The sequence below is a fragment of the Paroedura picta genome, chromosome 12 (assembly GCF_049243985.1).
Source record: "Paroedura picta isolate Pp20150507F chromosome 12, Ppicta_v3.0, whole genome shotgun sequence".
NCBI lineage: Eukaryota > Metazoa > Chordata > Lepidosauria > Squamata > Gekkonidae > Paroedura > Paroedura picta.
Window position 1 is genome coordinate 27,833,223 of NC_135380.1, and position 26,930 is coordinate 27,860,152.

Consider the following 26,930-nt stretch of genomic DNA (forward strand, 5'->3'; position numbering starts at 1 on the left):
GTGCCCTATCTGGCCCTGGAAAACCTAACCACAGTGATCCATGCGACAGTCACCTCCAGACTGTAACTTGAAAGAAGATGTAAACAAGTTATTCTTTCAAACGATTTCTGTAATTGATGTTTTACTTAGACCATAGTATTTGTTCCTTCCTCCTGTGATTTTTTTTTTTTTTTGCTGTGGAGCACATTCTTTGTATTAGCGCCCCCCCCCCCAATAGACCTTTGATCACTCTGCTGCAAACCAGTTCAATGTTTATGGTTTTGGTTGGGAGGGGGAAGCGAAAGGCTAGGAGAGCACAGATGAGTTAAATCCCACCTGAGAGGACGCTTAATCTCACAACCACCTCCTTTTCTGTAGTCATCTGATAACTCAAGACCAAGATTATGCAGCTGATGACTCCAAAGTCTGTTCAGTAGCTTCTCTTAGCCACAATACTCGGGTTGGGAGAGTGCTCCAGTATCCCTTCAGAATCTGGCTAAAGGGTCCAGACTTTCTTAGTGTGGAAATTCATTTAATAGATTCTTTCCCACAGAGCTGCTGGCCCCTGACTTTTCCTAGTTCCCAATTTCAGTTTGATACATGGCATATACTTTTCAACCCACATTTCATTCCAAATATTTGCCACAATATGAAGTCTGCTTCCCTTTTCCCAATGTCCTTTTGTGAGTGGAAGCTGTTTTTATTTAACTAGCCATAGAACAAATCAATTTAGGCTTGTTGCCTTGTCCTATGCAATGCTCTTTGTTTAATTGCATTGAAAGCCTTCTCTGGAAATCAGATTTTGCTTGCGCCTGTTTTCTGAACCTGCAGTTTCAGGACCTTGGCAGTCTGAGATAATTTGGGGGGGGGGCTGCTTGTGGTAGAATCCTTTCTGTGGACACTTACAGACCTTCTAGAAAAGGGAAGTGAGAATACTAAATGGGAGGTTGTTTGGCATCTGGATATAGGCTGCTTTTGTACACCATCTTGCAGTAGGTAGGGGTGTTAATGGCATTTGCCAGCCATGTTTTTCTTCAGCGGGGAAGGGCTAAAGATTTAATTGATGAAAGGATTTGGATGTCACTGGCCTCTTGGTGAGTCAGTCCATCCAATATAATGTGTGTGTGTGTGGGGGGGGGGGGGGTAGTTGCAGAGTTAAGATAATGAGACCTCAGCTTACCTTTTGAAAGTACTAGCTTTTATCATCACAGATTTTTAATACATTTTGTTTCAGCAGTAGGGCAGTATTGCCTCAGCCAGATTGTGTCTTGACAGGGATGGGAAAATCTTAAGATGCCAGCCAAGTAAAAGATGACAGCTCCTGTGCTTGGGAGGGGCAGTACTTTGCATTTATTATTAATTGGAAGCTGTTTCAATTAAGATTGGGGAAGAGGCTGGACTATCAGTCACTTTTACTTTAACGTAGTTATCATTTTAAAACAATGCTCATAGAAATTCTCCATCTCCCTTATCAGTTTCTAGCAATTTTTTTCAAAGGTAAAATGCAAAGATAACCAACACAAGCAAGCTCTCATGTATAAATGATTAATGCTAGTACATCTGAGTAGTGAGCTTTTTGTGTTTCTTTGGGTCATCGCTCGGTGGTAGGATACTGCTTTGCCTGAAGAAGGTCCCAGGTCAGATCCCTGGCATCTCCAGTTAGACAGATCTCATGGCTTGGGGGAAAATGTCCTGCCTAAAACTCTGGTGTGCAAGATAGGCCATTGGTCTGACTCATAATCAGATATCTCCATGTATTCTAATTTCTTTACTTTTAGCAATTTACCTCATACTGTTCCTAGCTCTAGGTGTGCCTTTATGTTGACACATCTTAATGTCCTACCATCGGGTGTTTTGCAAGGGAAGTATCTTAAGACAGGGGTAGTCAACCTGTGGTCCTCCAGATGTTCATGGACTACAATTCCCATGAGCCCCTGCCAGCATTTGCTGGCAGGGCCTCATGGGAATTGTAGTCCATGAACATCTGGAGGACCACAGGTTGACTACCCTGTCTTAAGACACACCTAAGGCTAGGAATAGTCAAATATGAGCAGTAATCAGGAAGCTCTTCAGGTAGAAAAATTCCAGCAAATTGAGTAAAACAAATACATTGTGCTCTACAGATTGCACTCTTTGAATCATACTTAAATAGATGTTCCTTAATTGTTCTGATGGCTCCCTATTGGGTCAGATTGATGGTAGTGAACACACAGGCATCTCAGTCCCTGATGCATAGGCCCTACACACAAAGAAGAAAGACCTTCAGCTGAAACCGCCCTATTTTTTTGCTGAGCCAGAGCTGGGATCTTTTCCAAGTTGCTCCCATCCAAGCCCTTATCTTGGTTTTAGCCATTTTGTGGTATGCACTGGACTTCCCCCAAGACTTCCTTTGAACTTTCAGGGGTGTCTCCTAGGCTGTGTAACAAAATGGTGCCTTTCTCCTAATCCTAAATGCTGTTTCTTTAGCAGATGACCGAGTTGATCAGCGAACCTGCCTTATCTGCGGAGATCGTGCAACGGGGCTGCACTACGGCATCATCTCCTGTGAGGGCTGCAAAGGCTTCTTCAAGCGGAGCATTTGTAACAAGAGGGTGTACAGATGCAGCAGAGACAAGAATTGTGTCATGTCCCGCAAGCAGCGCAACAGGTGCCAGTATTGCCGGCTGCTCAAGTGCCTCCAGATGGGGATGAACCGGAAAGGTATGTTTGTCAGGTGCAGTGGGAAGAGCTTTGGAACCTTCCTCCCCGTGTGTATTTAGAAAGCAATGGTGGTTGGGGCTGAAGCAGTCTTTTGCGTGAGTCAGATCAAGAAGATTTGAGTAAGGGGTTTATATCAAATGTCCAGAACAAGCAAGTTCATATCAGATTCCAGAACAAGCATGCATAGTCACTGGCTGTTGCAATAAATAAGACCATAATGCAAAATCTGTGCTTCTGCAGCCTCCCCTGCCTTTTGTGATGCATGTATTTAGGGAAGCTGTTGAGGAATTAAGGATATCTGTCTATCGTGCTCTCTTCTCTTCCTCCCCCTGCCCCCAGTGTAAGTATGTTAAGCAAGGTCACTTACTTGATGACAAAGTGTCCTGAGCTTTCCAAAGGCCTGGGGTAGTAATTGTATATTACTACAATGTAGTCTCTTTACCTTCTGCTGAAGGTTTTTGCACCTGTGCAGACTTTTGATTTGGAAACTTCTGGAGCTAGCTTTCAGATGCAAACAACAGCAGTGTCTGGGAACTTCTTGTGGGAGTCATCCTCTTTAAAAAAATTATATTAATCTTCCTTCCTTTCTCTCTTCCTGTTTTCCGTCAGCTTCCTTATGCTTCTCTAGTTCTGTCTTCTGCGATGCCCAAATATCTGTGTCTCTGAAGACTTATTTTTAAGGCTTCATCTGTGCGGGGTAGGGAGCTACCTTCAGCCAACAGCTGTGGTTGGTGTCTCCTGTGCCTAGGAGAACTATATGTAATTGAGCGTTGTATCCACTGCCTCAAGTGCACTCAGTGGACAAGGCACAAATGATTTACCAGGTCCCAGTTTACTGAAGTAGTGGCAGACAATTTGAGATGGATCACTCAGAGGATCAGCTTGTCTGCTCTTATGCATCCTCACACCAAACTCCTCTGTACGGATTAGGGATATACATGCTTAAAAAATGCAGCACAGTTTTAATTTGTAACACATTGATTCGGGTATATCAGCTCAGCACAGTGATTTGGGTTCACCTGAATTGATTCAGCTCCGTTGGAGCCTGACAAACAACTGATGCTGCAGAGAGCCAGCTCTCCGGAATATCAGACTGGGTCTGCTGGACTGCAAGTACTTCTCAGTCAGCGGAATCAAACCCAAATCGATTTGGGCTTCTCTGATTTGGTCCATTTAAACTAATGGGGATTGCCATTAGATGAACTGCACATCCCTAAAGACTTACTTACACCATACAGATTATTACTGAGTTAGCACAATGATACAGGCAACTCAGCTAGCATAATCCACAGAACTTCTTTGCTGTATCAGACCTTTTCCCACACCAAACAAGAAGAAATGCAAGAAGTGATGCATCAGCCACAGATATTGCAACAACTGGGTCTTCTGCATTGTCTTAGACTTGGGGGCAAGTGTGTCACCAGACTCTTGGTCTGAAGAGTCCAGTGGCACTTTTCATACACACACACACACACACATTTCCTCACATACAATTAAATGGGAGTTACCAATCCATACTTATAGGTAAAGTAAGGTGATCACAAACAAGAGAAAAATTTTACTTAGAAAAGTAGAAGCACATATTACATGAAATATTTGTGTTATTACATTTAACTTACTCTGAACAATCTGCAGGGGCTTGATGGGGCCCAGAGGATCCCATCTAGTATGGAGCCCTGATCTCCATACCCTAAAAATGCCACTGATGAAATGCCACCTAACTGATGAGAGGGTGGGGACAACTGCCAAGTGTTCCTCAGTGAGATAATTCTCTTAACCTTTTCTCTCGCAAAATTCTCTTGCATGCAAACTTACACTATCTGACATAATTAGCTTTTCCCCCCCATTTCCCTGCCAAGCTGCACTGTAGTATTACACCAGGGGTAGTCAAACCTATGGACTACAATTCCCATGAGCTCATCTGGAGGGCCGCAGTTTGCTCAGTATGTAACGGGTATTTCAGGGCCATCACGGGGTCCTAGTGCTATCTCTGTCGGACTTACACTTTTACGCAGGTGTGATGGAAGCATGTGGCATTAGGGAACAACACGGGGATGAAGGAATGAATGCCATTCCCATACCTCTTGATGCTATGGTGTAATGGCCCCTGCACAGTGGATCACATGATATAAAACGCAACCAAAAAGCCAAGGGCATCCAGTAAACAACACAATAGATTTAGAAAAGCTAGAAAAACATTGCGTGAAGAAAAAGGTTGCATGAAGAAAAAGTTATCAGGCATGACATTTATTGAGAATATATTGGTATCCTGTTTTTCTTACCATAAAATGACACACTGGGTAGCTCACAGAATAAACATACACAAATATATGTATAAAACATTCAAAATTCTAAAACTAACAGTGCAGTAAAATGAGCTGAAACATTAAAATAGTGAAAGGAGGGACACTAGAGCAGTAGGGAGATTATTGGTGGGTAGTAAAATTCCCAGATTGCTATAATTTCATGGTTGATTTTGTTATCTTACATTACTTACCAGACTCTAAGGCAGGGGTAGTCAAACGGCGGCCCTCCAGATGTCCATGGACATCTGGAGGGCCACAGTTTGACTACCCCTGCTCTAAGGAGCTACAATTCAAAACCAAAATCTTAAAAACAAATATCCCCAACCCAAGGCTTGAGGGCAGGGACATACTTTACAACAGTCAATAAAATCAAAAGGCTGATTTCACCACTTCATGTTGCCATCTCAAGATTCATTTGCAGGCAAAATAAACTATACATAACACTGAATAGCCTGAATAACAACATCAGTTGTTTCCATTAAAGAAGAGTGACCTCTTCTGGGCACTGTTGAAAAATGCAGACTGGAAACTCGGTGGAAGCAGTACTGTGTTTTCTTTCCACTCTCGAAAAAACATTTGGATATCTCATTAAGTCCCGGAACAAGTGTCCTTCAACAGCTCAAAGATAAATTACTTATTTGTGAAACTTGGACTGTCATTTAAGACACAGCTGCCTTTAGCTCTGCAGAAAGTAAGGATAATATGAGTCCGTTTACTCCTGCCAACATTGTTGTGTTGTTGTTGTTGTTGTTTTTAAAGTAAGAGTACAGAATAAATGAGGCTGGCTGTCCCGAAGCCTGATTGCTTGCTGGTTCTCATTAGTCTTTGGAGGACATATCTGTTCTGCTTCATGTTGCTAGCACATCTACCCTCTTCTGGTCAGAGATGGCAGGGATTGATCTGTTTTAAAAGCCTTTGCTTTTTTGAAGCCCATGTCCTCTGTGGGTGGAGTAGTTTAAGGAGTTGCTCATCAGCTAAATTTCAGAGTAAATGTGGGGCATCTTAACTGCAGGGACAACAAGAATGCAAGGGGTTTTTCTTGACTTGGGGACATAATTGTTGGCAACTTACCTGGATTCGATTTGTCTAAAAGCTGTTAGAGTGGAATCCAAGTAACATCTCTTCTTGGAGAAGGAAGATACACTGGCCAAATTGCAAATTGGCCTCACGTGGCATTCTGCCAAATAATGGTTCAAGTGGAAGCAAAATTGTAGGTAGGAGTTACAAGCGAAATGTAGCCCGCCTGCTAAGACTGAGCAGGTAGATTCAAAGTGTATTTGGAGATTAACACTGCTTTTTAATGGCTTGGCTTCAGAAGTGAGGCTGTGATACCAAATTGGCAGGAGTTGTAAGTATTCCAGAGGAGGGGCTCCTTCTGTGTTGTTTCATAATAAAGCACCTTCTTCAGAGGCTTCTGCACCAGATCCAACTGATCAGGAGGCGACAAACTTAAAGAGTTTTCTCACACAAACATGCTGCCCCTGACTGATAGTAACAAACTTTTTTACAAGACTGTCTATGGCAGTCAAAAAGAGCAAGAGATTAGTAGCACCTTAAGGCATGAAAAAAACTGTGACAGAGTGTGTTTTCATGAGCCTGAAGAAGTGAGCAGTGACTCACAAAAGCTTATACCCTGCCACAAATTTTATTAGTCTTAAAGTATGACTCTGCCATTTTTTTCCTGCACAGAGAGATTTGCAACCTTTAACATCTTTGCAAAGCAGATTCCTGTTTTCTGTGACTTCTTCTCCCAAGTCCCATCTGGTGATTGTGGCTGAGCTGGCACATGCGTTTTGGTATCAGCAACACTGTAGTCCAGCCAGTAGATGGAGCCTGGTTGTACCCAGCTGAGACCCAGGAATAAAGCCAAAGGTGGCTCAGAAGAGTTCTGAACAGCTGTGCAGAAGCACACCTGCTGCAGCATTTTGCACGGGGGAGACTGAGCTTGTTTTCCTTCTGCTTTCACAATTCAGTCAGCAACGTATTTGAGTGCTGGCTTGGTCAGTGGTTTTGCCTTTTAAAAAACTATTTATTTTTATTTTATTTATTTTCAAATGTTTCGACCACCATTCCTGGAAAATCGGCTCGTGGTGGTTTACGTGAATCTAAAACAACCCTAATACTGTACAATTAACACTTTAACAGAACTGCTCAAAGTAGGGGAAGAAGTATGTAATTTCACAGGCCCCAGCTAGTCGACACAGACTGTCAGAGCAGGGTGTTTCCCTCTGCATGCATTAGATCTCCTGCAGAGCAAAAGTACACAATTCCTTTCTGAACCTCAGTAGTCCAAATGGCTCTTGATATGCCTTTCTTGTATGAATCTCCTGCTGGTGCCATGCCCCGAGGCTGCAAAGTTCAGCTGACTTGAGCCCTCAATCTGATCTCCAAGGCTGCCTGCAGAGGATTCTCAGGAGTGGGAAAGAGAAGAATTGGGCATGGCAATGATCTGAGCTTTCTTCGGCCCAAATATCCAAAGGAGAAGAACTCTTTCAGCCACAGTCACATTCTTCTGGGGATTTTCCAATTGCTTGTTTTGAGTGGAGGGGATGAGAGAGCAAGAGCACAGTCTTCCATTTCCCTGATTACCCTGTTTTCAGCTTCTTTTGTATTCCCATTTTCCCCAGCAATCCGAGAAGACGGCATGCCAGGAGGCAGGAACAAGAGCATTGGGCCTGTCCAGGTGAGCTAGCTGTCTGGATGTCTGAGTCCAGCCTTCCTCTGCTGACCTGTTGTCTCTCCTCTATACCCAGGCCCTTTCAGTATGTCTCTTAACAAGTGAGTAGTTTGTTGTGTCAGTGTTTATGGTCCTATTGATGCCACAGGCATTTCAGAAGGCCAAATTTCCTTTGCGTTGCTCCTGTTATCCTCAAGGAGAGGAAACCCTTTTCTGCTATGTAGTTTCCTGCCCTTTGATAGCATCACATCCCCCCGGCAAGCTGTGTAGGCAGAGCCATGATTTGTGAGAGGGAGAAGCAGCATGCCTCTTGTGCTTGGGTTTCTCTTTCCTTTCCTCCTGCAGATGTGGCCCCTGTTGGTGAATCTTGGCAGGAAAGAAAGCTACTTAATGCTAATTTTCTTGAGCTTACCTGTGTAGAAGGGGGCGGGGGGTATAGTTGTTTAGTCTCATGCTTCTGGTAGTGTTTCAGCTCAGCTTTTGGGCATATGGTGCCTTCCCAAACCTCTCATGGGTTTGCCTTAACTGCCTCTGCAAATCAGCTGACAGTCTCTCCAGCACAGGGGCAGCTCTTCCATCCTTCATCCACCTACAAAGGTCCTTCAGTCCCTGCCAGGCTCTCCGTAAATCTTTCCGTGATCACAGCACAATTTCTTAAGTTGTTGCACGTGGGGAATCCAGTAAATGTCTTGCTGATTGATGAGCTGGCTTGTTGGGAGATGTCTTGTAAAAAGCTTGGCAATTCAGTGCAATAGTTTCTGCCACACAAGTGAGAAATGATTGCCACTTTCCAGATGGCTACCAGAAGGGCTGCTTTGGAAGGCAGAGTGCTTTTGTATTTGATTTTTAATGTGGCAGCAAAGTGGTCTTACAGAATGAAGCTACCTAGGGCCAGGACTGCCCCTCAGGCTCTGTGAGAAATCAACATGGGTAGAAAAGAGCAAGAGTAGGAGCACGTTAAAGACTAACAAAATTCAGGCTATGAGGATTTGTGAGTCACTGCTCAGTTCTTCAGAGACAGCTAGGATGTGAGTCCATCTGACCTATATATTGGAAAGTGGTTTCAGATGCCTAATAACATTAGCTGGTGAATGACAATAGCAGGCGTGATTAGATTAGGTGTGATATGCAAAGGAGTGATAGGCTTGGAGAGATCAGATGGGAAACCTAGGTCTCTATTATGTCCAGATAGACGCATTGTCTTAAGCTTCATTATCAGTTGCAATTCACCAGTCTGTATTTCTAATCACCCTTTGAAATCCCTTAGGTCAGCAGCTGAATGTCCCGAAAGTTAAAATGTTCTCCGGCTGTTTTTTGAATGGTGTGGTTTTTAATGCCCATTAATTCTTTGTCGAAGAGACTGGCCTGTTTGTCATAGAGGGTGAAAGGACATTGCTGACACACGATGGGATAAATCACATTACATAGAGAATAAATCTGAGATGGTGTGGCTGATGCTGTTGGGTCCACTGATTAACTACTCAGCAGTAACATGGATTCTGGTACCAAGGCCTGCACACAAACCAAGATGTGGAGTTTGCTCTCATAGAGATCCTCAAAACACTCAGTGGAAGCCAGTCTACATTTTCTGTCTCATTACCAACGTTGATTTCTCCATGCCCACCACTCCTCTGCATCACATCTAATCCAGTCATGCCTGCCACTGTCACTTGTCAACTAATGTCCTTGGGCATCTGAAACCACTTCATAGGTCAGATGCACTTACATTCTAGCTGTCTCTGAAGAACTGAGCAGTGACTCAGAAACCCTCATGCCCTGGTTCAAATTTTGTTAGTCTTTAAGGCAGGGGTAGTCAACCTGTGGTCCTCCAGATGTCCATGGACTACATTTTCCATCAGCCCCTGCCAGTGTTTGCTGGCAGGGGCTCATGGGAATTGTAGTCCATGGACATCTGGAGGACCACAGGTTGACTGCCCCTGCTTTAAGGTACTACTGGGCTCTTGCTCTTTGACAAGCGATGCTTTAGCCTTCTTCCAGAGATGCAGACTCTAACTTTGTAGTAACAGGAGGTTCTTGAGAGATTAGTCTACTGGTAACTGGGGGTGGGCGGTGGCACTGAGGAGGAACCCTTTATTTTAATGACACATAAGAATCAGCTGCCAACAAAGTCATGGGCTGAAACCTGACCCAAAGCAGAGCTGATGGACAAGATATTGCTGAGTGGACTTTGTGCTTCAGTGTTGATAACTTCAAGGCAGTAAACAGCACTGGAAGAGGCAGAGATACCAGCGTGGTTGCAATCCTGTTGAAGTTAATTATATGGCTGCCTGTTGCAAGGAAGACTTGAGATTCTTTTGAGCGAGGCAGAAAACAACGCCGTGTACGCAGCCAGGAGCAACCGCCATGGGGCCGTATGAACTGCTCTGTAGGAAGTTCTTTGCATCCACCCTTCTAATTGCCTTTACTGGTGTCCTGTGGCATGGTGGAATGTTGTGTTTCCTGGCTTCCTTCCAGAGAAGTTGTGCATGCTCCCTGAGGGTGTATCAACTCTTGTCTTCTCCTGAAAGAATGGTGACAGGATATAAACTGATGGGAGGAGGGCAGGGGAGGTTTAACTGTGCTGATGTTTGCAAGGCTTGAATGAGCCGCCAGCCGTCTTGTAATAAGCTGTAATTCTCTGCTGTGCTGCTTTCCAGTTCTCCTTCAGCCCTGTGGCTGAATATTTCAAGCATACAGAGGTTTTCTTGCTGTGTTGCTGTCTCTGGCCCAGATGTCTGTGTATTTCCAAAAGCATCTCTGCAAGGATAAGGCAGGAAAGCCACTTGTTTCTAAACCACAGGGGATATCTGTGTCCAAAGCTTTTATTGTCAACAAGAAGTGCCGTCCTTGTGCTTTCTGTCCTGGAAGCTTCTCCCCCGCTTATCCCATCCTGTGGGAGTCGGTCATCTGCTATTCTCTAGGAAGGGAAAGCTTCAAGGCTGGATCCAACTGAAACGGATTCTGTTTTGGAATGCTGGGAAGGCAGTCTTGTCTGCACCATGAAACAGTAAGTCCTGCTTGGTTTCAGAAAGCAGCAGCATTAACGACAGTCTGTTTCTTTTCTCTCTCTGAAAGATATCCGAGGAAGAGATTGAGCGCATCATGTCTGGGCAAGAATTCGAAGGGGAAGCAAATATCTCTTGGAGCAACAATGGAGACAGTGACAACAGCTCTCCGGGCAACGGGGTGTCTGAGAGCAACCAGCCCTCCCCTGTCTCAACTCCATCTTCAAGGTGGGACTTGGGAGAGGGGCAAAACATTAATGGTTTGGTTGGGTAGGGTGGGACAGTTTTTACTTGCATCTGCCTTGTATTTCTGCAATCTCTCTCTCTCTCTCTCTCTTTTTTTTTTTTGCACATTTGAATTGTGCCTGAATTGAGTGCTCAGGATGAAAGAGCGTGTTTGAAGTGGAAGTGAATCGATACGTAGTGTGGACTCTGCAAGATTTTCTTGTGCAGTGGAGTCGCCTCGTCGGACTTCTTCCCCGTTAGTCTCTCAAAGCTGCCTTGTATTTTCCAGTAGGTCTGTGGAGTTGAATGGATTCACTGCACTCAGGGATCAGTATATTGGGACGCCAGTGTCTGCACACTATCAGTACCTTCCGCACCTTCTGAGCTGCCCAGCTCATACTGCTCTGCTGCCCCCTCAGCCCCGAAGCCTCGACCCTCAGTCCCATGGCCTCCTCATCAGCCAGTTGGTGTCGGCGGAGGACCTGGAGCCCTTGGGCACCCCAATGCTGATTGAAGATGGGTGAGTGTCTTCTCCCTCCTTGTAGGCCTTGGCTTGCTTGCAGGAGCTGTCTGAAATCATTGAGTCCTGTGGCTTGCAGCCTGTGGGACTTACTTCTTGGTGAGGACGGGGTGGATGGCACTCTGATCCTTCTTCCTCTGCAGACATTTTAGTTTCTGGATTTAAATGGAAGGCATACTGTCATCTCAGTTAATTGTTTTTGAACAAAGACTGGGCACATTGTAGCGTTGTTCAAAAATAATTCAGATATTTCTTGACACGAGCAAATATTGCTGTTTTGGGTTCAGGGAGTGAAAAGAAATCAGGGATCGAGAAGCCACCTTGGGTGGGGCTCAGAAGTGCTTACAAGGGACCCAGAAGATGGCCATGCCTGTTCCCTGTAGTGGCTTGCCAGACCGGGTCAGTGGCCCAAGACCAGTTCTCCTGTCTTCCATGGTCAGGGGTGGGGCCTGACAGGTAGATGGGTCAGTCCCACTTGTCACCACTGGGGGCTGCTGCCAACAACTGAAGCCCATTGGACATAAGCTGCCTGTTGTTTTTTTTTTTTCCTGATCCAGGTAGTTGCCTGTTTCTTTTTTTCCTGACCCAGGTTCTCTCTTTCTCTCTCCGGACTGCTTCTGCAGGTACAAAGTGACTCAGGCTGAGCTCTTTGCGCTGCTCTGTCGGCTGGCAGATGAGCTGCTGTTTCGACAGATAGCCTGGATCAAGAAGCTGCCCTTCTTCTGTGAACTTTCCATCAAGGACTACACTTGCCTCTTGAGCTCCACATGGCAGGAGCTGATCCTGCTCTCCTCCCTTACGGTTTACAGCAAGCAGATATTTGGGGACCTGGCAGATGTGACTTCTAAGTACTCTCCCTCCGATGACGAGCTGCACAGGTGAGGGGAGAGGCAGCTGCAACTTTGTGTATATTTGTGGGGAGTAACTGCTATTGATTCTCCAGCTGAGCTCTGTATTGTCAGGGATCCCCAAGTTATGCCATAGCAAGAAGGAAGGAAATAATTCTTGTTTCTACCGAATGCATTTGCCACGGAGCTGAAATTGCTCGCGGTAGGTCACAGACACCCTATTCTGTGAGAGCAGAGGGATGCTGTCACCAAGGCAGCCTCCTTCCTGGTGCTTTTCTGGAAGGGACTTTCCATTTTCAGAGCTAATTAAGCCTCCAGTGTAAAAACTATAGTACCAAAGATAGGAGGAATCTTCCTCGAGCTTACTTTGTAATTTTTCATATAAATATAAATATAGGATTGTCATATGCAGAATGCTTTGAAATGATGTAGCCAACTACATAGTAAAATGAACCAGGCTAATGAAACCTTCATAAAGCAGGGAGGAAGCAGGTGCTCAGGCTGAGAGGGGGATGGCTTGCATATTACCATCGACTGAATCGTAGCAAAGCTTACAGGTCGTGCTTCTCATCAATGTACCTCCGCATGAGAAGAGTACTGACTCCAGTAGCTGAGGAGGAATCTGGGGATTGTCACCCTCAACTTTGAGCGTGGGGTGCCTTCCTCTGCTTTTCATCTTGGGGGCCCTTTTGCCTCCAATTCTGCGTGGAGGAGATACAAATTAACTTACTGCTAGCCCTGGCTTTCCAAAACAGGTGGCTCCCATTGCTGAGTTTTGGGCCTGGTAAGCAACAGGGTACTTGCCACTTACCCCACTTCAGAATGAAGAGATTGCAAAAGGAAAGGTCTGCATGGCCCTGGGTCTGAGATCATTTTCAGTGGCATAAATTTTGAACAGCCTGGCCTGACATCATGGTTAGCTGATGCTCCCGGCGACCCCGCTGGCAATCATTCATCTGGCAGGGGGAGGGAGTGCCTCTAAGTGCCAAACTATCTTGTTTGAGTAACTCCCGGTGGGAGGCACCCCCATCACCTGGCATTTAATTCTCTCCAGTTTGATGTGCCATCCTGTCCAGATGCTAGGATCTCCTTATCAGCACCCAGGTTCTTTGTAAGTGTATCTTTGCCCAGTGGTGTTGGGGGAAGCCCATTTGAACTTTTAACTTGGGGCATGTATTTCCATACCCTTTCCCCACAAGTTAAGAAAATGTCAGTTGCAGCTTAGATCAAGATACAGGAAGAACGAGGCATTCTAGAGGTTTTCTGCGCAAACAGGCTGTGTCCCTTGCGTGCAAACGTTTTTATTTCTTAGGTCTGCTGCTCTGACGCATGAGGCTTAATTCCCACACACTCACACGCAACACTCTGTCCCTTCTCCCCTTCCTGGTCTCCTTCTGAATCCTTGACCTGCAACAGTTTCAGCTGCCTTGAAACTCCTACCCTCACTAAATCAAATCCTGTCTGACTATTCTCTCTCCCCCCCCCCATGTGTCTGTAATATGGCACCAAATTTATAGCATCTTTTTCATCTAACCCACCTCTTATCAGGAGTTCTGTTATTTAATTCCAGTTTGTTGCACCAGTCACAGCCTGGCTCTAATGAGCGCTGCCATTGTCAGAGGGGACTGAGCACAGAGAAATGCAACCAGCTTGGGCTTGTTTCGCATATTAATTTTTCCAACATGGGGCATCTATATAGGCCTAGGTTTTGAAAGCACTGAAATGCTAGTTATGAAGAATCAGAGCTCCAACCCGAATTAAAGGCTTTTTGCGCTCATTAATTTATTCAGTAGTTTCATTACCTGTAAGGGGCCTTCTTTCAGGGTAAACATAATAGGCTTCATCATGCCCCAAAATGCTTTCCCAAGAGCTGACCTGCAAATTAGGCAGCATCTTTGCCATCTCTTTACTGGAGCTTAATCTCACCAAGGAGACGAATCAACCTTCCTATGCATCGGGATGCTAGTAAAGCATGTTGCTTGATTCTTCCTCTTAGGTGCTGTTGTTGAGGAATGTTGCCTGGCTTTAAACTGTCATGCTTCTTTCCCAATGGGGGCCTAAAGTGACTTGCAACATTACATTTCCTCCCTCCGTTTTATCCTCTCGGCAATCTTGCGACATAGGTTAGGCTGAGGAAGTGACAGGGAGGTTCCATGTCAGATTAAAACCAGCGTCTCCAAACACTCTTAACTACAAAATGTTGGCACCGTGCTTGATAGCCCCGCTCTGTATATAGACATTTGTGTTTTAAGATCCATCTTAGGATCATTTCTGTGTTGTGTAGCCAGTGGAATTCTTTGATATGTTCCACAAGGTTCTCACTAACTCTGATGCATCTCCTCTGATGATACATGTCCATTTCTTGCTGGGGCTTTCTGCTTGAATGATGCATACTGATGGGTGCTCCAGATGGTCCTTTCCCTGTATAGTGCTAAGCGGTTTATTCCCTGTGCCATTTGCCTTCCTTGCTGTGTTCCTGCTTCATGGAATAGAGGAAGAGGAAGGTGTGAAAAAGATTCCAGCCCCCCCCCCCCGACCCGTGTATTATATATCCTTTTCCTGGGACTGCCCAAGTATAAGGCAGTTTTCTCTTCGTTTCCAAAGTACCCACTTTCATGGAGTAGGTTTTAATTTCTCACATAAATGAGGAATGGCAGCTCCATAAACCCATTAGCAGGAATCCTTGGTCTCTTGCTATAGAATTGCTTGTTATGGGGTTCTCTGACACAGGCCATCTTTTTCTTACCTTCAGATTCAGCGAAGAGGGGATGGAGGTGATGGAGCGGCTTATCTACCTGTATCGCAAGTTCAACCAGCTGAAAGTCAGCAATGAGGAATATGCATGCATGAAAGCCATTAACTTCCTCAATCAAGGTGAGTGCAGCTACAAGAGGCTTTCCTTCGCAGCCCAAGTAAAAGCTGGTCCCTTTGTAGTCATCTCTGTTGCTCTTGGAGACATTGCTACATTAGCTATGTACCTCTTCCCCTGGGTTCAAACTTGGGACTAGGAGCTGCGCAAATGAGGTTTATGGTGGCGCAGTCAGCAACTTTGCTTATAGCACACTAGCTGAAAGATCTCTTTTTTTTAAGAGTCACTTCTTCCTTTTTTTACTTATTCTCTTGTCCAGGGGACTTGCAGAGAAAGGTCCTAAGCCTCTTGATGACCTTGCATTGTTCAGAGACCTGATGGGGCAGACAAACATTTCAGTTTGCATGCTGAAAAGGTTGGGAGCAGTGAGCATCTTGTCTGGCATTCTTTGATCTCCTTGCCGTGCTCCTTCAGCCTTTGTGTTCACAGGGCCAACGTTGGTTGGCTGCCAAGAGATGGCTTTACAGCTTGGGGACAGGGAGGCGCTTGGCAGATTTGCTGCACAGTTCTTGTGGCTCCAGCAGCACCATGATGTAGGACCATTTCTTCTTTGAGTGTTGAGAGTGCAGGGGAATCCTTGAATGTTCACCTTGTTTTCAGTTTAACCAATTAAATGAGTTTGAGCCCTGGTTCGTGGGCAGTAGAGGTGAAAGTGCTCGTAGTGCCCTTACTTCCTTGGGCAGTCCCTCAGCAAGGAGCAAATGCGTCCTTCCTCTACTTTGGTTTGGGTAGTTTTCATGGTATGTGTTTCTTCATTTGCCTTTCTTGCAAAAGCTGGCATTGTAGTTCTGTCTTCTTTCTCCTACCCCATCCCGGCAGTCAACTGCAGAACAAGAATCCTAGCCTAGACAGCAGAAGGTGACTGCTGCATTTGGGGGCTCAGTTTGGGACTCTTTTTTCCTAGCTGATCAAGTTAAATTTCAGGGGAGCAGATCAGAATTGGTACCACTCTTAACTGGACACACTACCGCATTGGGGAGACAGGGACGGGGGACCGAAAACTGGAAGGAGGGCAGGTAAAACTCTGCGAATGCTAATCGGTGACAGACTTGCGTGGGTAGCTATGTTGGTCTGAAGCAGCAGAACAAATTTAGAGTCCAGCGGCACCTTTAAGACCAACAAAGTTTTATTCAAGGTATTTGCTCTTGTGTGCATGCACACTTACTGTATCTGAGGATGTGTACATGCACATGAAAGCTCATGCCTTGAATAAAACTTATTGGTCTTAAAGGTGCCACTGGACTCTAAATTTGTTCTCTGACAGACTTGTCATATTCAAAATGAGCAAAGTCCTGTTTTGAGCATTTCCTTCATCAACTATTGATAACATCATTGAAGAATGTTCAGACTTCTGGACCACTATAAACAAGCAGAAAGAAGTGCTTTGAGGGGCAGCTGAAAACATTTAAAGCCATAAACTCTTCTGTATTTATAACACTTCACTTAGTGCTGGCAGGGGGTGGGGTTTGGAAGAAGGCCTGACATGTGGATTTGAGGAAATATTCATAGAACTTAATACTCAGGAGCAAAGATTTTTGAGAAACCACAGCATCTTAGAGTAGCCTCAGTTATTAATGCTTGTGCCTTGTCAGACAAGGATGTAGATGGAAGAGTTTAAACTAACCAGAGTGGGGCGCCTGAGAGCACTTCCTCTGCTGCCTCTTGGGCAGTCTCCGTGCTTCCATATGTCTTCAGATTTATGTAGAACTTATGTGAATTGGCGGCTGCTGCCCAAACAGTTCTGATAGTGAAAGCCACACTCCAGACCAAAAAACAAATCTCTCTGCCCCCAGCTCACCTCAGCTGCCTGAAGGGAGAAGATAGATTCAAGTGGGTAGCCGTGTTGGTCTGAAGCAGCACAACAAAACAAAATCAGAGTCCGCTGACATTTGCCTGTGTGTGTATAATTTCAAAACAAGTTGGCAAGAGATAGTGGAAACGTTAAGGTATTCATCTGAATCTAAATGTGTGTCTTGAATAAGGTGCGTGGGTCAAAAGACCACCTCTGCTCTCAAGGCTGTGTCTGTTTTCCAGGACTAGGGAAAACTAAAGATTCTGGCCTTGAATAAATCTTTGTTGGTCTTAAAAGTGCCACCGGACTCTGATTTTGTTTTGTTGAATGGAGAGGAGTAAGGTTCAGGGCTGCAGGCCTCAGGCAGGCAAGAATTGGTGTCTCTTGAGCTGCTCCTTCCATAGGCTCCATTTCCTTGGTGGCCATCCATTTGTTAAGTGCCAGAGTGGACCTATGCATTCAGAGCAGTTTTGAGGCTACCTCAAGGACACTTGCTCGTCCTAAATTTGCAGTTGCTGGTGGTACCCAGATAGGATGAAGACCAACTTTCCTACTCATGTAGCTTCTTCTGCACTCAGATATCAGAGGCCTGACAAATGCATCCCAGCTGGAGCAGCTGAACAAAAGATATTGGTACGTCTGTCAGGATTTCATGGAGTTCAAGTACCCACATCAACCAAACCGCTTCCCAGATCTGATGATGTGTCTGCCAGAGATACGCTACATTGCAGGTAAGTCTCTGTCATTCATAACCAGACTTGGAAGCCACATTGACTCTCCACCTGCCCATCACCACCTTTCCAGCTGCAAGGAGCTGCCTACCAATTTGGCTCTTGCATGGGAGTGGGATTAAACAAACAAACAGATTAGCATGCTCAGCCCCAACCCATAACCATCCCTTCCCCTTTTGTTTCAAGGTAGCAGGGGGAGGGTCCTTGTCTGCTTTTAGATGTTGATAACTGGGCGATGCATTTCCTGGCAGAAGTGGAACATCAGTGCAGTCTCAGTTAATAGAAGTGGGTGAGTGTCAAAGGGGGTGACTGGCAATTCATAACCTTGGCTGTGGGATAACTCATTTGGGTTCTTGCCTTGACAGGGAAAATGGTGAACGTCCCTCTGGAGCAGCTGCCTCTCCTGTTTAAGGCTGTTCTGCATTCCTGCAAGGCCAGCATGAGCAAAGAGTGAGCTCTTGTTGCACCCCCACCCATCCCTTACTCTGGTGCCTCCGGCGAGGGGAAAAAGGAGGAGCCCACGGCCCAGGCAGTTGGGAATGGCCGTGGCAGGGCAGTGGGTAGCCTTGCCATTGTAGCAAGAATCGGCTTTTTAAAACCTCGTTTCCTATAATATTTATTTCACGACAGAGTTGAATGTATGATCTTCAACACAGCGTGTTCTCTCGCAGTTTACAGAATGTGAAGATGTTTGTTGCAGTGTTTTAGGGTTAGATCTTTTGTACTGGGGGGAGGGTGGGCTGGGGTCAATGACTAAGACTACCTCAAGGAGAAGGTGCTGTTGTTCAGGAACTGCTGTTTCCATGGGCCACACCCATAGTGTTCATCCCATTGGGCAACCATCCGTCTCCTACAGCCAGGATCTGTTTTGCCCTAGAGAAATGCCGAGCTAAAGATTGGGCACGGCTGGCCATTTCCTGTCACCCCTCATTTCCTTACTGCAACAAATAACCCGCACACACCCCATAGACACAGTTTTCCTTTGATTTGCAGTTCCTGCAAATGCTACATACCTGGCAGCCGTGTTTCCTTGTGTTTACTGCACAGGGTTGTGGCTGCAAGAAGGAAACATGGCAGCTGGAACAAAAGGTACTATGTTACAAGGTATGCTCACCTGCCTTACAGATTGGAAAACATCACAACAGCTTGGCTGTCGAAAGGGCTAAGCCAGGCATGCACTCCTAAAGAAGCTTGAGGCAAGTTGCTTGAACTGCAGAAGCCTTTCTCATTCCCCCCCTCCCCCACCCCTCCTTAATGCTGCAGAGCCTTCCCTCTAGACCCCAGCCCCTTTTTGCAAGCTGATGCTTTGCACATCTCTAGGGTTCAATCAGATGCAGGTTGGCATGGGAATGCAGATGGACAAGGCACCCTGGAAAGTGAGCGTGCCTCAGGCCCAGCGAAATGCCTCCTCCATCTTTGGCTTAGGGGTGCTCTTCCATGGGATGGAGCCTGACTTGGCTACACCAAGGAAAAGCTCATTTTGTTGATCTTCCCTTGCAATGATTTTGCTGCTGATGCTGCTGATTTACCAACAAACTGAAAAACGGGTAACGGCTGTTGCTGGGACCAGATTTGTTGCTTCGTGAACCTCCAGACTGGAGTCACGATCCCTTTACTTTTTTTCCTGTTGGTCCAAATAGCATTTTTCTCAGGAAGGCCTTCCGCTTTGACACAATATACCTCAAAAGGGCAGCGGGAAGATTGGACATGTACTCTGTATCTGCCTGCCTGCCAGAACATGGTCGTATTTTTTAAACATTTTATTTTTGCAAAGAGCTTTCCACAATTTGGCTAGTTACCTTTGGCTTGCTTGTGTTCATCAGGGATACTTATATTGCACAAATGGAAGCGAATCCCACAGTGTTGATGGCTTTTCTCCGCAGTTTTAATAAGGGTTGTTTTTTAAACTAAGAGCCACACACTTGTCAGCTGCCCTCCCCGATTTGTGATCTTTCCCCTGCCTCCAAATATATTAAAAAGGTAGCTTAGGATGAGCACATCACACTAGTCTGCCTTTAGCTGCTGGAGCTCTGGGGGGGGGGCAGGGGGGGAGGTTGCTGGCCATTGTCTCAGCTCGTTCTTTTCAGCGTTGGCAGCAGCCTCCACTGACAAAGACTGTTTATGTCTGGGAGCAGAAAAGCCAAGCTGAATCCACAACGTGATCCAGAGGCTAATGTAGCAAGCCAGAAGGTAACTTGTTGGGCTATCATTAATGCCTCCTGCAACCAAGTCTGCTAATGACTTGGGAGTTTGAAACAGGGTAAAGTGAATGTAATGCATTGCGGACTCAGGTATTATGTGAAGAAAATAGAACTGTAGCTAGAGGCGTAGAGACCGTAGGTCACTCACTAGATGGATTTGTGAATTTGGTTTGAAGGACACCCTACAAAGGTTGGAATTTTTTTTTGTTTTGTACCATTCTTCACTCACCAGTCATTTTGTAAAGGGACCATATAATTTTGTTTTGAATGCTTGGTGGGGTGGGGGGGGGGGCACAGAAGAACAACTGACATCCATTATCTTTGGCTTTCTCTCCTGGGCCTCCAGCTTTGAAACATCCATCTGCCATAACAGGGTTCTTGATAGCTTTTTCAACATTGTGGCCTACATTTTTCTCCCTTTCTTGGAGAAAAAAAGAGAGAGAGGCTGGGCCACTCCCTCCACTGCTTCCCTAGAGTGAGGCAGCTCCAGCCACGGCATTGGATCCAGCCACCCATCCAAATGGCACATGTCTCTCCCCAAGTGCATACCACATCCCCTTCAGAAGCTGAACAGGGAGACTGGATTCCCCTTTGCCATTCAAGTCCAGTCCTTCAAACCAACTTTTTTGTTTATAAACTTGAACTTCTTTTATCTTTATTTTATTTCTAAAGGAAAACAAACCAAATACAGGTGATATTGGGGGGGGGGGGGGAGATCCAACAGCCCTCTGCCTCCTGTAACCATGGCTATCACTGTCCGTTCCTCTTTTGGTTTTGATTTTTGGCTCCAGGGTCTGTGGAGACCAAGATGGAGGCGCTTCCTCTTTCTCAGGCTTTTTAGTGGCAATCAGCCCTGCCTAGTGAGGCAGGAGGGGAGGGAGGGGGAGGGGCAATTAGCTGAAGGATGAAGCTGTTTTTGCATTGTAGAAGATATGTGAATCCAAGGTGACATCCCACCAGATGACACCAGCGGTGGCTGGCCACAAAGTTTCTCTGAGTTCTTGTGTACAACTTGTGTTGCACACTGAAGCTCAGGGATATGTATTTAAATGCAACTCAGAGAAACTCCCATGGCTGCCACTGCTCCAGTAGGTTTCTTTCTTTGGCCTGTTTGGGGACTCCCTACTGTTTTTGGTAGCCAAGGAGACTTTGGTCACCCCAAGCAAGCCTGAGAAAGAAGCCACTGGCTGGAGTAGAGAAAAGGCCCAAGTGGGCTAACATGGACCTCAACTGAGCCTTTGTGATAGATGGTTTTTCTTTCCTATGTATGCAAATGTCTTGTACTAGTTGTTGATAACATTATTGACTCAATTTCCATAACAAAACTACCTCTTGTGTGACATCCTGGTTATCATCTCAAAGGGATTGTGTGAAAAACAAAACACTTATTCTCTCCTTTAAACATGCTGCTGCTTTACCTATTTGAGTGAAAACATCGTAGGGAAAATATCTGGGTTTTTTTCCTGTTAACACCAATTTTTATTGTTGAATTGCACAGGGGTAGAGCATTCCGTTGGGCATTCCATTCTATTTGAAGGCTGACGCTGCTGTTGGCAATTGGAAGGAATGGCAGTTGTGGGCAGGAGCTATTCCCTGCCAGCCTCTGTTTTCAGCCTCTTAAATTACTGTAAGGTCTAGTGCCCTCCTGGCATGCTCCATCCCGCCCATGCTCCTCAGAGCACTCACACTAGCACTGTCACGGTAGTTCGGGAATAAGCAAATAGTGCTGTGGTACAGCTCACCGCCCCATCCACTAACAAATGCAAGCTATGGGGATGTGAATGAGGCTGCACTAAAACCTTGGCTTGAAACACTCCGTGTTCACCCTGACTTGCATGCACATGTCTGTAGCACAACATGGCTACAAACTCCTCGCCCTGCATCTACCTCTTGGCCCACCTTTCCGCTGCCTACATCATTCTGGGGTTCCTTGGCAGGAGGAGGAAAGGAGGATGTCGATTCCTTGACTGAGCTGCTCAGAATACATTTTTCCCATAATCCCTTGTAATAAATCAGGGAAGCAGGATGTCACTGCAACATAACAAATAGTGAATGTTTAGCTGTTATGTTTTTAACATGCTTTTGGAGCAGGAGCTTTGGGCAGGCTGCACACAGGGTGATATCAGCTTGTAGTTGGCCAGGTGGACCCATTGGTGCCTCCTAGCACCAACTGTACTCTGACCAATGAAAGTTGCTCCTGACCACACTGCAGGTCTTGAAGTTACTGTGTCCAGCTGCCTTGGCTTCCAGCGCTCCACTCTGTGACTTGACTACCTGTGGAAATGTGACCAATAAGTGTTAAACGCATGTTTAGCAAGTGATAGATATTTGAACTAATAAATGTGAACGGTTCTGGATCACCCGGCTCGCTCTTGTTTTTTCTGCTTGTCCTATTTTCTGTATTACTTGGGCTTCATCCCATTCTACCTTGTTTCCTTGAATGTGACTGGTGCTATGGGGCAGAGTGGCCTACAGGCACAGGGATTTGGGTATGGTTCCTCCATGCATGCAGCAACATTTGTCTCCTTACTGTGTGTGTATGGGGACGTATGCTTGCGGGGGGGAGGGGGGCACACACAATCTGGTGCTCCGGAAGAAAGTGTGCCCCCTTGGACTTTTCAGAGGAGGGCTTTAGGAGCGCATTAGTTCTGAGATGTTGAGAACATGCACCAGGTGGTGTGAAAGGAGTGAATTCTTTAGCCCCTGAAGGATGTGCCTCTTGCTTTTAATAGCTGTTGCACAGCAAGAAATAAAACAACGAGCAACCAAACCAAAAAAGAAAAGCAGCCTTGACCAGTGCACTGTGGAGGGAAACAAGGAATCAATTAAAGATCTCTTGTGTCAGATGAGAGCGGCAAGCCGGTGAGGAGGGGCTTTGTATATTTAGATTTCTATACATCCTGGAGTGCATACATTAGGGCCCATTCAGCTGGAAGCGAGCCATGCAATCACAAAGGCAAAGGAAGCCGGCGTGTGTGTGCGCGCCTGCCTGCCACACAACTGATGGCAGCAGAATTGCCCAAGTGAGCAGCTGCTCCCCACCCATCCCAGCTTCCACAGCTTTCCTCCAAAGCTCTCTCTACAGCTCACCCAAGTTAATGGCCCACAAAAACACATTCTGGACACTTCTCTCCATGGCTCCACTCTTGGCATACAGAAATTCCCACTCTCTCCAGATCAAACAGCTTTTGATTTTGCAAATATTGAAAGCTCCCCTGCCCTGGGAGCAGGGGAAGCTGAGGCTTGATTGAAAGCAAGGAGTGTGCAATATCAAGGTATAGTTTGATGGCTCTGCACCACAAAGTCCTCTTTGCCCGCTCCCCCACCAGGCTGATCCATATCTCAAAGACTGCACTGGTCACTGACAGCATGCTTTGACTGATTTCTGGACAGCAGCAGTGGAGTCTCCCATCTTAACAAGAGACACTGCATGGTTTTGTGGGACCACACACATGGCCACGGTCCACAGCTTCCTTGAATAATTGGCAAGGAATCCTAAGGAGGCTGGTAGCTGCTTGATCCAGATGCAGCATTGATAGAGGTCTACAATGGCCTGGAGGTTGTGGTAGGCCAGGTTTTCTGGGATGGGAGATGGCAAATGTGCGGTTATGCTTCCTCAAACGCTGACTGGATTCCTTTGCTGAGCTAAGGTATCAGAGGCGGAAGGTGAATTGTTCTTTGTAGCAGGGACAAGGAAAGCCTAGTGAAGAAAATACCACTTCCCAAGTAGCTTTTGGATTTAGGAATCTGCTGTCCAATTAACTGTCCAATTCCACAAAGCTCTCTCTGCCCTATCTAGGCAGGTCTTTCAGAAATGGTTCCCCTGACAACAAGGTCTGTTATCAGAGCCATTGCCATGGAGATTCCTCCTTTTTCTTGGTTCTCCAGGCAGCGTTTGTGGCGGGTCCCCCAAAATGGACCACATAAGAAGTTCATGCTACCAAAAAGCCTCTCCACCCAGTAACCTCCTCTTCTCCCTGGAGACCGTGGCCTGTTGTATCATGATGCTTTTGAAGTTGAAAAACGTTCTCAAAAGTCTAAGTCTCCTTTGAATTTTTGAATAGGATCTGGATTCTTTGAACTGGGATAGCGTGCCCTCACAGCTCGTTCCTTGAGCTGCTCTTTGCATTTCTGGCATTTGGACACTTTCCACACAAGTGGTGGCTGTTCGACAGAAGCAGCAAACCTCTGGCTTAGAAGTAGGATAGACCTTCTCCCTCCCTTCCTGGAGGAGTTTGGCACCCTGTGCATCTGCAGTTGAACTTTCTCCTCCTGGCAGGACCCTCCATCCTACCAGCCCGCACAAAGTCTTCAAGGTTTGCTTTTCCCAAGAAAAGACTGGTTTACAATCATAAGTGAATTGAGGGGTACTATGTTTGCTTCAAATACAAAAATTTGCAAAGTTTGCCATCACTCTGTTAATTTTTTTTAAACACTTTTTCTCTGTTGTAAACGTTCTAGGTGGGAAATCCCAGAAAGAAGAGGTAGAAAGTATGACGTACCTTTCTCACTTCATCCGAAGTCCATGTCTACCCCACAATGTCTTTTGGTTTAACTCATGTCCCACTGATACAAACATCACTGCAATGAAACATATTCTTCTGTTCACCATCCTGTTCCTTCCTAGTCTGTACTGTGTAAGATGATCTGCTCTGTCAGCTTGTGTGGCACTTCACAAAATACATACTCTGTCTACAAAACACTTGCACTGGCAAAGGGGAAAAGGGAGGTATAAGTGGGGAGAAGTTGGGACAAATCTGCATTCATTCTGGTTGCTGGTGCTGAACTTATCAGATATATTATTCTGCCCTTACTCCAAGGAGCTCAGGGTTGCTGTCGAGACCTGAAGTCATCATCCTGAACTGTGATTCCGTTCTTCTATTTCAGGATGGGTTTGTGAGATCTTTCCGCCGTGCATGCTCTGCCTGCCGCTTCAGCATGGCGCCTGGCTCAGTGACCAGTCTCCATGATAGAAGCAAGGCCAGAACCTACACACTTAATTCTGCCTCTGCCATTTACTGTGTTATGTTTAGAACTCACTAATTTGGTTAGACAGCAGCCGTCATGCACTGCAGGGCCTGGCGCAATGGTTTACCTCCAAAGGCCGCTCCCAAGCCGGCGGGTGAACAAATCATGCTGTCACCAGTGTCAGCCTCGTTAACCTGATCTTTGGTGGATCACCAAATGTCAACATTGCCTGGAACATCCATTATCAGGCCCAAGGACTTACTTGAAGCATTTGTCAGGTTGTTCTGTCACAGGCTCATCTTCTGACCTTCAGAGAGGAACTTTCAAGGAGAGGCAGCTGGGGGGGGGGGGGGGATTTGCCTAGTGGTCTCACCCAACTAGGCTTTCCACCTGGCCAGGGTTCATTGTGGTCAGGGCCTGTTTACAATGAGTGATCCAAACCTCATGACTCGCTCTTAGGCCTAGGTTATAGGTAATTATTTAACGGCCAGTCTTACAGCAGACTAATTGTAGAACTGAGGAAGAAAATGGCAGGCACCTCAGGCCTGTTTTTCAGGAGGGGCGTTTCACACCCAAGACCCAAAGTCTTGTAAGCCACCCGAAGGGGTTCTCATTTTCCCTAGGAGCTCCTTTGCTCCCCTCCATTTTTGAAACTCAAGAATTTGCCTGAAACAATTGCAACCGAGGCTGGAGGTAGCTGTTCCAAAGGGGGGGGGGGGGAGAGAGAGAGGGAGAGAGAGAGAGATTTGGCCCTGGCCCTTATATATTTATTGGGCTTCTAGGCCACCCCTCCCCAAACTGGTCTCGGGTCATCTTACAACAGTTTCACAATTCAAACCCCATCCAATAATGTCATCTTGTTGAAATACTAAAATTAAATCAATTTAAAATTATTTAACTCCATTATTATGCCTCCTGCAATGCAGAGATGGAGCCATTTCCACCAGGCCAAGATGGCGGGAGGGAGGACTAGGCAGGGGCCCATTTAGCTGGCAAAAGTGCAGCCCTTGCCCTTAGTCCTCTCTGAGCAGTTGCACGTGTTGTCAGCCAGACACGCCTCTGCCTCCAAGAAGGCTGGATCCTTTGTCCCTGTCCGTTTTTATCCCACCCTTCCTCCAAGAAGATCTGGAGTGTTCACATTGTTCTCTCTCTCTCTCCCTGCCCCAAGTTGTCCTCACAACATTCCTGTGAGGTTGGTTAGGCTGAAAATGGCCAACTAATAAGCTTCCATCTGGGGAGCTGAACCCAGATTGGCTTGTCCTAAGCCCTGTCGATCCAGTGTGCTTTAAAATGCATCTGAAACCAGGTGGTCCCAGGCACCCATATGTAGCAAGTGGCATCAAACGGCCTATTCAGCTGCCATTTAGGAATTCAACTATGTAGCAGAGAGGATAATTTTTCCCCCCATGTTGGAAATGCAGGGGAGTAAGTGGCGGAGTTCCCCTTGCCAGCTGGGCCAGTGTCGGGGCTGAACTGCGCAGCGGTAGATTTCACTCCGCCTCCAACTAATGATTTGTGTTTAACCACAATTGGAGTTCAAAATACAGGATGCTTGAGACTTAAGGCCTCTTCTCAGGAAGGAGATGAAACAGCTGCAGGCACAGTAAACAAAAGGCTGCAGGCCTGACCCCTGGTGGCTGCACTCTGCTGGCAACGGACAAGAAGAAACTTGCGCAAAACTATGTAGCTGATACATCCACGCTCCCCTGGGAAGAAGACCACCAGCGGCAACCGGATAGGGCAGCACCTAACTACAGGGCCTGGGCTGCAAAAGGAACAGGCCTGCCCGGCGCATGCGCCTGGCCCAAGGCTGTGGCATCTGGAGAGCCTGCATGTTATCAGCAGGAGGTCTCCGAGTCAGGGACCCAGGCCTTGGCAGTCAAGTAAGGAGAGTCACAACCAGCAGTGTGGGCCACACCTGCTGCAGGCACACTCCAGGAACGTGGCAGAGGCAAGAGGCTCGGCCCTGCCGGAGATAACCAAGAGAAAATGACGATAGGCCTTATCTAGTTCCCTCTTGAGTTTTGTGAAGTATCAAGGCTGTGAGAGGCGGAGGGGCCGGAATGGATCCTGCCAGGCCTTCCTGGAGGTTTCTGGTGGACGGCTGCA

General features: G+C 46.3%; 1 protein-coding gene across 7 annotated transcripts in view; it reads left to right on the forward strand.

The window, feature by feature from the left end:
• NR6A1 (nuclear receptor subfamily 6 group A member 1) overlaps positions 1–22,210 on the forward strand; it is a 98,972-nt gene extending 76,762 nt beyond the window's left edge. For 3 of the 7 annotated variants that reach the window (XM_077307086.1, XM_077307091.1, XM_077307088.1), the window contains 8 exons: positions 2,449–2,679; positions 7,613–7,668; positions 10,738–10,895; positions 11,182–11,412; positions 12,036–12,290; positions 15,013–15,134; positions 17,500–17,652; positions 18,018–22,210. In XM_077307086.1, coding sequence (XP_077163201.1) covers positions 2,449–2,679; positions 7,613–7,668; positions 10,738–10,895; positions 11,182–11,412; positions 12,036–12,290; positions 15,013–15,134; positions 17,500–17,652; positions 18,018–18,106 — 1,295 coding nt within the window. In that variant the 3' untranslated portion in view covers positions 18,107–22,210. Of the gene's footprint in view, positions 1–2,445; positions 2,680–7,612; positions 7,669–10,737; positions 10,896–11,181; positions 11,413–12,035; positions 12,291–15,012; positions 15,135–17,499; positions 17,653–18,017 lie in introns of all 7 variants that reach the window. The other 4 variants (XM_077307084.1, XM_077307089.1, XM_077307087.1 and 1 more) reach the window with 2 other exon arrangements.
• Positions 22,211–26,930: the final 4,720 nt, after the last annotated feature.